Consider the following 12,271-nt stretch of genomic DNA (forward strand, 5'->3'; position numbering starts at 1 on the left):
TGTTTCTGTCTTATGGTTTTCTTCTCTTTTAACGGAGCAATTTCAAGAATTTTGTATATGATACTGTTCCACGCATATTTAATGAGGTGGAGAAATATTGTAAAGCTCGCAAATAAGCTAAAATATGTGATGACAAATAAAACAGAAGAGTAAACTATGTAGTAACAGGAACAACCCTGTAACAGCACCAGATGTTTCTATATTCAAATGAATGCTCTGCTAATTGGAACCTACATTCTTACTCTCTCCTGTGCGGCTCTAAAATCCAGTTTAGAACATCGTGAATGCATCATGGGAATATTTATTGGTGAATACACCTCTGATATAAAAACATTTACTCCAGTAAAGTAATATAACTATTACAAAGAGATTTCTCTTGTGGATGGTATGAGGCGGTGAGAGATAAAAATGCGAACTAGTTGTATTTGTTCGTAAAACAATTTCAGGATACAGGAAATCAATATCACCGAACAACGATTGAACTCATTATTAGATATTTTGATGAGAAAATTCACGGCACCCTAAGTCGCTAGATAATTCTAACTTCATCTATGAAAAACTGATAATGAAGACACACTGAGATAATTTCGAATAGACAAAGCGAAGAAATCCAAACGCTAACTTTTGTGGCTCATCGTTTCACAGATTACTTCGGCCAAATTACCAACCTGCCGATGTAACAAAAATATTTTGATACTTTAAAACATAAATCATAACTGACTGCATGCAACGTGAAACTTGGATTCTAAAACTGTATCAGGAGGCAGTGGACAAAACTGATCACAGACGATCAATTCTGAGAAAGTGCTGAACGATCAATTATTTTTTTCAAAAACAATTTCAAAATTGGTTTGGTTTTTAAAGCAAAGTTATTATTTTACCAAATATTCTTTACAAAAAAAAAGGAAAAATATTAAGTTTTTAATAAATATCCCGTTCAAAGATATATTTCTATGCTACATCTCTATATTTGAAAATAGAATCAGGGACCGAATCCGGATGGAAATAATCGATACATGTGAAAGACAATTCAAATGGTTATAAACAACAATCCACTTGCAAACCTCTCATTAAATAGGTTAACAAATAATATACTAATTGTCCAATGTATCGAGTAAATCAATGATGCGTTCCATAAAGCGAACGTGTGCTTTCTTCCCATCCTGAAATAAACCGAGAGAAATAATTGTCTAATAAAGAATACTATAAATCTTCCAAAAAAGTTTTAAAAAAAGAAGTCCAGATGAATAAGGAACTAGTTATGAACAGACCGTTAATTTGATAAATTCCAGAAAGCGCTGAAGCTGTTCAATTAGTGCAACCAACTTTCCGTTCTTCATTTCTGCTTTTACTATATGTACTGATTCCTGTAAAATCATAACTAATCTAAGTGTTACTATCATTAACAAAAGAAATTTTGAATTAAAAAAAGGGAAAAACCGATGGACAAGAAAAAGATAAACCTCATTTTGCAATAATAAACACCCAATCAAAAGTGCGAAGTACGATGCCAAAACTGAGTCTTCCATATGCGAGCTAGCCTTATTCATGGCATTTTGTACAGCTTCAACCATTTCATCCTCGGATAATTCCGTTGGCAATCGATGCAACCGACCATCATCTGAAGTATTAAAAACTTGGCTACTAAAATGATCTGCAACAAATTCAACTTATTAAAAAAAATATAATTCTTGGAGATGACAAACAGTGTCTTCATCCAAAAAATAAAAATAACCTTCTATCTCCTCATCATGACTAACACTATCATCTGGAGCATCCTCAATAACAAGATCATTATCGAGTTCCTCATCAATTGAACGAGCCAATGATTCGTGATACACAAATAACTAAATATTGTTTAAAGTGTTGTAAAATAATGAACAAAAATGTCGCTTCATTTTAAAATCAGAACGCGGAACAGCTATAACAACATTCTTTCTTCATCCCTTGGGAAGCTTGATACAAATTTTCATTCTAAAACTGTCTATAAAATCTAGCTGAAACGTGAATCACAACCACAACTTCATCCATAAGCTAAAAGAAACAAAAATAACCTGACTAAGGGCCTTCAGTGTTGGTTCCTGTCTTTCTGTTCTACTTTCGAGATCATAAACTGGAACTGTAAGTCCAATCAACTTACGTCTGTTAAAATTACAGCGTTCAAGCAAATTGACCAAAAGACTACACAGCTGCAAAAAAAAAAAAAAAAAAAGAAAAAAAAAAGAAAAAAGTGAATCGCAGACCCCAAAAGTGAGATTAGAAACAAACAGTAAAATAAAATACGTGAACAAAAAAAGCTTACCAACACGATGAGATCAAATTGCTTCTCCCTGCGAACATACTTTGGCACCAAATAGGTGAAGCAGGATACGCAAAGTGAGAGAAAATCATTCATCTGACCCAATTTCGTGCAGCATAATTCTGCAACATTAATTCAGTGATTTCAAAGAAAAAAAAAGGTACTACAATACACTATAATATGACTATAATATAATCGAACAAAACGCAAAAGAACAATCAACATACCATTTTCATATGATAAACTCATCAATAATCCAACCATTCGATTTAAACATGTAATATTTTGCTCCTTTAATTCATTGATATCGTCACCAAGTCGTCCTACTGTTCGAAACAGCAAAGACATGAGCCTAGAAAATTATATTGTGGTGAATCTTCATAAAAGATACATCCAACTGAATCTTAGAGAGAGTTATGAAAAAGGAATTATATCACAACATCACTGGTTTTTTAGCAATTTTACACTTCAACAATTATTATCAGAGTTCTAATAATTTCGGTTTTTACAAGTTTCTAGGGAGAAGACATCAAAGTTACAGTACACGCATTCAAAATTAAATAGTTCTTCACATAATTTATATAACAATGCATTTCTTTTTATTTCACTTCAAAAAATTTTGAATCCCATCCTTTGAAAACATTTTGATTTCATAAATACCTTCCGCATGATTGGATGAGGGCGCTCCCTCGATGGCTAATCAAATATGCTCCGTTCTTTTCATTGCAGACTGTTGCCTTCAAAACAAATAGTTATTCCAAATTCAGCAAACTATTGAAATGACAAAATTCACTTCAGTTCTCAATACATAAGTGTTATACAGTTTCAAACGCAGAAACCAACAAGACATCTATAATATTAAGGTCCAGCATGCATTTACGTAAGCTCATAAAAAGAAAACGCACTGATTCGAGTACTCTGAAGCATCGTTCAAGGACTTTCAAGCAGAGAAGCATATCCTCATCCGATATCTTCTCATGCAACAAGCGCAATACTGTCTTGTCCACTGCAATAACAGAAAAAAAAAATGAAATTACGATAATTTTGCAGATTAGAGTATTAGAAGCTCCCCAAAAATATTGCCAGAGTAATTACACAAACTAGTAGCATGTATAATTTTCTAAAAGAAAAGCTGAAAATCTAGCATTTTATAAACCACAAGAATCTTAACGATATTTATGTGATGCACTAATTTATTTAACTGCAGTAAGCAGTAAATGTGAAACAAACTGATTAGTATCAATACTTTTAGAAACGATCCACTGAAGTATGCCCACGTTCAACAGTTCACTTTGCAATGACTGCTCACGATGTTTACGCGCACATATGTAAACAAGCGACTCCAAAATCAGAAACGAAGGCTGTAATAATATTACAGTGTGTTACACATTAAAGGTTTTCATAGTTTCGCACATAGCATGGAATGAATAACTAAACAATCGCACCGAAAGAGTTTTTTCCGTAATATCAAATTGAACTTTCTTTGATTCTGTATTTGCAAATGATTTTTCCAACCACTCCTTCAGTACATCCATCACCTGAAACTCTCATTTACGCTTCGAAAAAGGCGTAATGATAGCACTGCAACCAAATAGACAAGAAGGTTTCAAACATTCGGACAAGAGAATTTACATTTACATTTAATTTGACATCTTATCATTTATAAGCGCGATATTTTACAACATCATACAAGGCTAATGAAGCTATTACCGATGTTGTAGAGTTAGGAATATAAATCTTTCCCAACAGGAACTATGTACCTCTCTAATGCAAAAACTAAGTTATATGTAGTCGAGTACCCACCATTTTCGAATATTTCATGCATTCTTCACTCAGATTTGGATTCTCCAATTTTAACAGCTGACTGAACAAACGAAGCGCAGGTGCATCAACAAATACAGAAGTGGTATCGCGAGATAACAAATAAACAACCACTGAGATACAAAGTGCCAAACTCTGAAATGTAATAAGAATTCAGTCGAATAATAATATCTACATGTGGTATCACCATTACATGTTCAATTAAAACAATTTTTCTCCTAAATCATTATGTATAAAATGATAAATTTAAAAAATGAGAATGGATGACTAAATTACAGGTGACTTTGGTGAGTCAGGAATTGCCTTCAGTGTCCGACTGATCAAATTGTTAGATCGGAAAAATCGCCGGAATTCGCTCGAAACACATTTCTTGGCCAGTGATATGATGCTAAATTATTTAAAAAAAGAATAGAAATGACCTAATTGAGTGAACCATTTTAGACTGTTACGACACAAAACATCCACAAACAATAATCAGTGTCGAAGTATGGAGAAGGCATTAATCTTAGAAGATGCAAAGGAATATGCAGAATTCTATTACCTTAAACATTTCAGATTGTTCGATGACGCTGAATCCAGAAGAGTACTCAAAATATATTTCACATCGTCACTGAAATCATCCTGTTCACCCGACTTCAAGCATTCATGTGCCTCCTTTACATCTCGAATCCAAACATGTGCTCGATCGCCTTTCCTACTACGATCTATTATACCTGACGAACCAACGGTACTTACATTTGCTGGAGTAGCCGTACTATTGTCCTGACAATTCATTAATTTAAGCATTAAGCTTAGACAACAAACAACAAGTCAGTCGGTTACAATAAATTGTTCTTATAAATAAGCTTTCAAAAAAAAGAGGCTTAATAACAACAACTTCTCTAGGCATAACAACCAAATTAGGAAAGCAGTACTTTTGCTTTAGTAGTTATTAAACCCGCATTTGAGTGTTTCGAAAGTAACCCAACATCGTCATTATCATCATCGTCATCCAACATCCACCTGTGCTTATACGCAGCTTTAATTCCCAGCGCATATTCTTTTCCAGAAGTTTCCACTTTTTCTGAAATATTTGTAGTATGGTTTGCACATTTAAAAAATTTAATGCATAAAAAATACTACATGTGTAACCGTTAAACATTGTGACTTATCGTGGCTACAAAATAAGCTCGATATAAAATAAGTCACTTTATTCTGAAAAATTCATACACAGGTGTATTACGAACTACTTCAACAATGAAATTTTCAAACATATCCATAACAACGTCGCACCTTGAGAAATAGTACATTTTTCTTCCGGTTTTGCACGTTTCGCTTGAGGAGCTATCTCATTGCTACCTTCATTGTCTTCATCTTCTTCATCTTCTATTTCAAAGCAAAAAACATCACTACGCTGCGGATTAGATTCAGTAAAATGGTGTTTCGGAACCACAGTTTTCTGCTGATCTGCATCTGAGTCAGAAGACTGCTTGGTAGGTGATGAACTGGGGGATTTACCATCAGAAATTCTAGCATGCGTCATAGAGATATTTAGTGCGCATGTGGATGAATAATTATTTCCAAACTTGCTGCCACTGCCCTCTTCTTCGCCACTTTCATCAGACTGCAAAAGTAAGTATATTCAGCCTGCTGTTAAAGTAAGACAATAATGAAGTGATTAGAAAACTGAATTTAAAATTCGAAAAATACATTTCAGCTAAACTCCTTCACAGAATGCACGTGTTTATTCTAAAAGTGAATATCAAGGCATAACTGTTCACTTTATAAGGAACTTGTCCCACAGCATACCTGAATCGGATAATTAATTTTGAACATAGAAAAAAAAAAAAAAAAAACAATCTTTTTCATATGCTCGAGTATATGCTTTTTTACTTAAAAATTCCATTCGCTATTTGGAAGGCTTCTACTCCTGCGAAAAATAAAAGGCAATAACTGTGATGTTATAAATAGGATAATTGGAAACCAAAAACGAATAACATTTCAGAAACAAACCTTCTCAAAGTCTGGAATACTGACCGTCGGAGAAAGAAACGAGCTGCTTGATGGACTTGGTGTACTTATTTCACTATGAGTTTGATCCCTCTTCGGAGATGCAGGTTTCGATGAACTAGATAAAACAGCTTGGAAATTCTATTTTGTTTAAATTAAAGGTACTTTATTTATTGCAACTTATATGACCAGAAACTCCATTGACCAGTCCCACCAAAACTGAGAAGTAGGGAATCGCCAAGTTTCAAACCTAACCTTTACAGGAGCTCATTATTAAATGTAATAAAACAATCAATAAAACCAACGGATATGTAAAAATTTACGGATCTAAATCTAGAGGCCTTCCCAATGAAGTAGATGCTTTGGATTGATTAGCAAATACAGAATCGAAAAGTGCAGCTGCCTTATCTTTTTTTGACGAATCGCCGTAACGACGAGTAGACTTCCAGTTTGAAAAGCTCGACATCCTAAGTTCTGATCAATCTGTAGGAAAAAATATATATATATATATTAGTAAGGTATGTCACATTAAAAAGCGGAAATTGCAAATATCTGCACTGCTTAGGACGACTTCTTGCCGATACTCATATAAAGTTCCTTAACTACTACAACTGCAAGCAATCACCAACGCATTTTGACTAAACCAGTTTTCACCAGTAGCAATCACGTCGCCCATCTTAAAATCCAGTAGATAACACCATGCACATGAAGACCAACAATGAGCTTACCGGGCTAACTACCCTGGGTAACTAATATTAAATGCATTAATAATTAAATATTGAAAGTAAAAGTATTTGTTTGGAGAAAAGCATAACTTTGGTATAACTAAATGGAAATAATGCGAACTTTCGAGCTTTATTCAATGTAACAAATTAACAACATATATATATATATATATATATATATATATATATATATATATATATATATATATATATATATATATATATATATATATATATATAACAACTATTGAGCAAGACATTTACGCGAAACAAAATGATTACGAATTGGTGAAAAAGTAGATGGACATATGAGATACGGACCACTTTGATAAAATTTGCACTTTCAAACATTTCTTAAAGCTCTTGACCTTCCTTTACTATTCCTGATTATTCCAATCATATTTTTCTTTTACAAAAGAATGAGCTTCGCGTCAATCATGTTATATCCACGGCTTAGGGAGGCATCCGCAAACCACCGTCAAGGCGTATTACTTCCCCATTCAAATACCGATTTTCGATAATATGACGCACCAAGGCACCAAATTCTTCTGGACTACCCAATCTATTCGGAAGAGGAATCATGTCGGCTAGAAAAGTTCGTACCTGAAACGTAATAATAATATTTGTAAAACAATACATACGTAAGTTCTATTAATTGTCGCCAGAAAGTAATACTGTTTGTTACCTTTTCGGGAAGTCCACTCATCAACGAAGTATCAAAAAGACCCGGTGCAATTGTCATGAATCGTATTCCATCCTCTGCATAATCACGAGCAAATGCAAGCGTTGCACTTACGATAGCTCCTTTGGAAGCTGCATAAACACTCTGAGAGAAAATAACATCACTTTTGGCATTAAATGTTTCTGAATTATCAAGATTGCTACATATTTCATCACCTATTTCCACAGAATCCCTTGAAAATATAACGAAATTTTAAAAATGATGCACCTGTCCTACTTGTCCATCGTAAGCTGCTATAGATGCCGTATTGATGATGACACCACGAAAACCTAAACTGTCCCTGCTCTTAAGCGCAAATGTTTCAAGAGCCTGCTGTATAACATTGAAAGTACCGAAAACATTAACCTAAAACTAGAATAATGTAGCAAACACCAAACTGCATCCACTACACTTTTATATCCATCACCAGAAAAAGAGACCGAAAACATCATTTGTAATTTGATAAGCGACTAAACATTAAGTAAGGAAAGTTATTACATCAAATGTTTTACGAATGAGTTCTTTGTCACAAGCTTTCTTCTTTTGCAAATTGTACAGCTTGAATGGATATGACACACCAGCACAATTCACAACAGCGTCCAAATGTCCAAATTTATTAATCAGAGTATGAAATGCACTTGACACATCATCTGAAGAGCGCACCTGGAAATCGAACATACAACATAATTCCAAATACCAGGGAGAAGCAAATGTCCCATTCATCTTTACTGTGGTCAAACCCTACACGTTTAATTTTAGCATATATAAACTACCAATATTTCTTTGTTTCAGCAACTTCGCCACGGAATAAATTAAAAATTGAAAGTTAAAATTTTCACATCAGCAGCAGTAAATAAGCAATTCTGTCCCATCTCCTTCGCCATTGTTTCACCCTTCGATTGCGGCAAATCCATAATGACTACTTTGGCTCCGTGTTCGAGAAGATGTCGAGCTGTGCCAGCTCCAAGGCCGGATGCAGCACCGGTAACTAATGCTACAATCCCCTAGAAAGGCAATGAACATTATGTTACCTGGACAAATTGAAGTATTTCAAAAAATAATACATATAAAATTTCTCAGAGCCATACCTTCACAGAAGCCAAGTATGTGGCCATGGTTTATATCACACCTGCAAAAAATTCATGTTTGTAATGAAGAATCTGGTAAGAACTGACAAATTCATGCATTTCTCATAATGTTATCAATTTCGATTATTTTACTTGCAGCTCTGTCCACTGAGGTTAAGCTTATTTCATAACAGCATGAAAAAAATTCTATATATATGAGAAATATGAGATATGAGAAACTAAAAGAAAAAAGCTTTAGACAACATCCGAAAGCTAAGCTTTAAAACGTGAACAAATAATACTCTTCAACTTATGCAAACCAAAGTAAATATTACTGCGGAAAGGAAACCAGGCAGAACCCAAAAAACAAACCCATTAAGTTTTGCTAAATAACCTCCTAGAGTGATTTCTATGCCCTCCTCTGCCAGTAACCAGCATCCAACAAACCGAAATAATGAAAGTGCGTGAAAGTCCAACTGAATGGACCAGGCCTTTCTGATACACAGCCGAACAAAATTTTACGATCAAACACGCGGTCCGTCTATATCCCACTCTCCCTACTGTAATTGCTTGAACATAGAGAGGACGGAACAAGCATTCTCGTCAACCAGATTCCATTATACAAAAATAATATTAATTTTATTGTTTTGTGTTAATTGTTTTATTCTATTACTTTATTGTTTGGCTAATTACTAATCAGTCATGATGTAATCTCCACAAAAAATTTTTTCAGTTTTCAAATTTTGACAAATTTTTAAAGTCACTGTAAATACAGTAAAACGTTGCTCGACAAACAATGATAAGTAAATCAACACTCTGAATCATCGGTTTTATCGATTAATAAAAATTAAATGTAAAAAGAACGGCAGTATTTTGCATTAACAACACACATATAGCAACATTCGCACATATATTAAGGCCTGAGAATGAATAAGGAACTGTTACATTCATTTTGAGATTTATTTGATCAACAAAAAATAGCAACAACAGTTCAAGGCGGCATCCTAAGAGCACCATCTAGACGAATAATCACGCCATTTAAGTAAGTATTATGAATAATGTGCAAGACAAGAGCGGCAAATTCTTCTGGTATGCCTAATCGTGCAGGAAGTTGTACCATTTTTTCATATATTTCTACATTCTGTAAAACTAACGATTGATTTCTTGACATTCTATTTATATTATAACAAAAAATGAATGAAAATCTGTGAATTACCAGTTCATTCATATGGGAGATCACCAAAGGCGTCCGGAAGATGCCTGGGGCAATAGTCACAAATCGAATACCATCGGAAGCATAGTCTTTTGCTAATGATATTGTAGCACTATTTACAGCTCCAGAAGACATCGCATCAAATCCCTGAAATGCTGCTACAATAACATCATTATTTCGGTGACAAGATGATCTGTACATTAACAAATATGTATAATAACAGTAAGCAGAACTTAACTCTATGAAATTAATATTAATCAAAAATGATCCCCAAAATAAAAACTAATCGGCATCTCATAAATTTAAAAACTTGCTTGCCCAAACTGTGGTTCAAACGATGAGAACGATGAAGTATTGATGACAACGCCTCGACATTCTGATTCATCTTTTTCATTTTGTGTCACTAAATCGAGTGCGTGTCGAATAACATTGAGCGTACCGACAACGTTCACCTTAACAGTAAAAGTAGTGAAATATAAACATTAGGAACTAACCGCAGAACTTATGCGGTGCAACATTACAGCAAAAGTTAAATTTCATGACTAGTATTTAAGATTCAATAATCCAGAAAATCTTACGGCTAACACTTTCTTCAAATCCAACTTTACTGATGATTTGTGATTCATATTTTCTTTATTGAAGCTGAACGTTTTACAATTGAAAGAGATCCCAGCACAATTGATCACAGCGTTCAAATGTCCAAATTTATCCTTTATTTTCGATACACCATTTTTTATTTCCTCATCAACCGTTATCTGAAAATTGTGATTACAACTGGAAAATCTGCTGAAGATTGATGCCCATATATATGGAGGAGGGAGAAAGAGTACTTGAATATATGCCGAACAAAAAAATTCATCCATTCAAAAGATGACATTTAAAACTTAAAAACTTAGACTGAGTTTTCCGGTTAAAAATGAATATTACATTGGCTGGTATGTATAAACAATTTCGATTTATCAATTTCGAGAGGAAAGCACCATTTGACGATGGTAGATCCAACATGGCAACTTTGAAACCATGCTTGAGTAAATGCTGGACAGTCGCTTTACCCAAACCTGACGCAGCACCGGTTACCAAAGCTACTGCTTCCTGTGGAAATGAGCTCAAAATTGCTGTAAGGCTTCAAAATCAGATTGAAAAGCTTAGTGAGGATAGTTCAATTATTTAAGTTACACTGTCACAAGATTTTTTATATACCATCCTCAATTCCCTACAATTTAGAAGAAAAAGTGTAGTTTAATAGCATTATGGGAAGTAAAGGAAAATAATAAATATTATTTAGCGAAGAAGTTTTTTTTTTTCTTTTTTTTTACAAGTCCTAACATACCTCGCAATTACTGAAGTTTTAAAGAACTAATTAATCAGATAGCAGTTTGTGGAATGCTCATTCTCCCTGATCAATCCTTATTACATTCATTAACTCGGACCTGATAACTTTAAGATTAATAACCCAAACACCGATATAGTTCAATCATTTGACGATTACTGTCAGATTACTATTACCATCAGAACCACAACGAATGTAAAAGAAATACCTTCATATCGATATCGCTGTTAGAGTCAAGCAGCCTCATGTAATAATGATAACATCAGCAAACCTGGAAGTAATTGTAATCAAATATCTTGCAACAGTTAATGTCATTATTATCGCGATAAACTGTATTCTCAAACTGGCATCACCTTTCACGCAATATTACTTTTTTTTTACGAATCGTGATCTCACGCTCTTTTTTCACAAATAAATTACTAAACCTCAGTTTACCAACGTAATCGCAAATTATTCACCACCGTTTCACAGTTTCGTTGCGCACGCTGGGATGCTACAATGTATTCCTGCAAAGTTGACGTTGAAAAAAGAAATGCTCACGTTAGAGTTAGAGACCTACTTTTAAAGTGCTTGGGTTAGAGGTTGGGGGAAGCAAACTAATGCATTTAATTAAAGGGAAGAGGCCAATAAACGAGTAATATTAAAGGATTAACGAAATAATACATCTTTAGGCATTGGGAAATTTATTGAATGGCCATACTGTACCAGAATTATCGTAGTCGAACAGGAGATGATTAATAAAAAAGATAAGAGATTGAGGAAATGGTTAGATAGACATGATGGGTAGTGGTACGAGTGACTGAGATTTATTCATGGTTAAAGTAACAGGTGAAATAACTCGTTTGCATAACAGATATTGAAACTACATGCAAGGTTTCATCCTAGTTTTTTTTTTTATTTTCTTAAGTGAAGTAATTGAGTTAAATATTATTGAGAGCAGTGGTTAAGTGTTTATCTAGTCGTTTGTGCTATCCCATTTATCTTCATAGTTAAGTGATTCTTGTATTCTGGTGTTGATGAATATATGAGAAGGTCACCTTTGTTTGATTTTATTAATTTATAGTTAAACTGAGAATCTTTTCTGACGACATTAGCATTGCAGGATT

At 33.9% G+C, this 12,271-nt stretch overlaps 3 protein-coding genes across 3 annotated transcripts; all 3 read right to left on the bottom strand.

Annotated features, from left to right (window-relative positions):
* Positions 1 to 1,094: 1,094 nt before the first annotated feature.
* Positions 1,095 to 6,575, bottom strand: Bma-wapl-1 (uncharacterized protein; the record flags this gene model as incomplete). Its single annotated transcript, XM_001892707.2, has 18 exons — positions 1,095 to 1,163; positions 1,272 to 1,367; positions 1,464 to 1,621; positions 1,736 to 1,847; positions 2,055 to 2,189; positions 2,303 to 2,421; positions 2,527 to 2,651; positions 2,960 to 3,036; positions 3,205 to 3,305; positions 3,546 to 3,660; positions 3,745 to 3,837; positions 4,103 to 4,255; positions 4,397 to 4,508; positions 4,662 to 4,882; positions 5,035 to 5,183; positions 5,393 to 5,723; positions 6,113 to 6,227; positions 6,433 to 6,575. The coding sequence occupies 18 exons, from the start codon at positions 6,573 to 6,575 to the stop codon at positions 1,095 to 1,097; spliced, it is 2,424 nt and encodes an 807-aa protein (XP_001892742.2).
* Positions 6,576 to 7,287: 712 nt separating this feature from the next.
* Bma-ard-1.1 (3-hydroxyacyl-CoA dehydrogenase type II, putative) lies at positions 7,288 to 8,670 on the bottom strand (the record flags this gene model as incomplete). Its single annotated transcript, XM_001892706.1, has 6 exons — positions 7,288 to 7,437; positions 7,520 to 7,660; positions 7,784 to 7,921; positions 8,054 to 8,218; positions 8,395 to 8,559; positions 8,644 to 8,670. The coding sequence occupies 6 exons, from the start codon at positions 8,668 to 8,670 to the stop codon at positions 7,288 to 7,290; spliced, it is 786 nt and encodes a 261-aa protein (XP_001892741.1).
* A 943-nt stretch (positions 8,671 to 9,613) lies between these two features.
* Bma-ard-1.2 (oxidoreductase, short chain dehydrogenase/reductase family protein) lies at positions 9,614 to 11,412 on the bottom strand (the record flags this gene model as incomplete). The annotated part of the gene is made up of 6 exons (XM_043073375.1): positions 9,614 to 9,763; positions 9,839 to 9,982; positions 10,150 to 10,287; positions 10,414 to 10,590; positions 10,763 to 10,927; positions 11,374 to 11,412. 6 exons carry the CDS (start codon positions 11,410 to 11,412, stop codon positions 9,614 to 9,616), a joined length of 813 nt encoding a protein of 270 aa, XP_042929309.1.
* Between the last annotated feature and the right edge of the window lie 859 nt (positions 11,413 to 12,271).

This window comes from Brugia malayi, assembly GCF_000002995.4.
Source record: "Brugia malayi strain FR3 genome assembly, contig: Bm_v4_ChrX_scaffold_001, whole genome shotgun sequence".
Taxonomy (NCBI): Eukaryota; Metazoa; Nematoda; class Chromadorea; order Rhabditida; family Onchocercidae; genus Brugia; species Brugia malayi.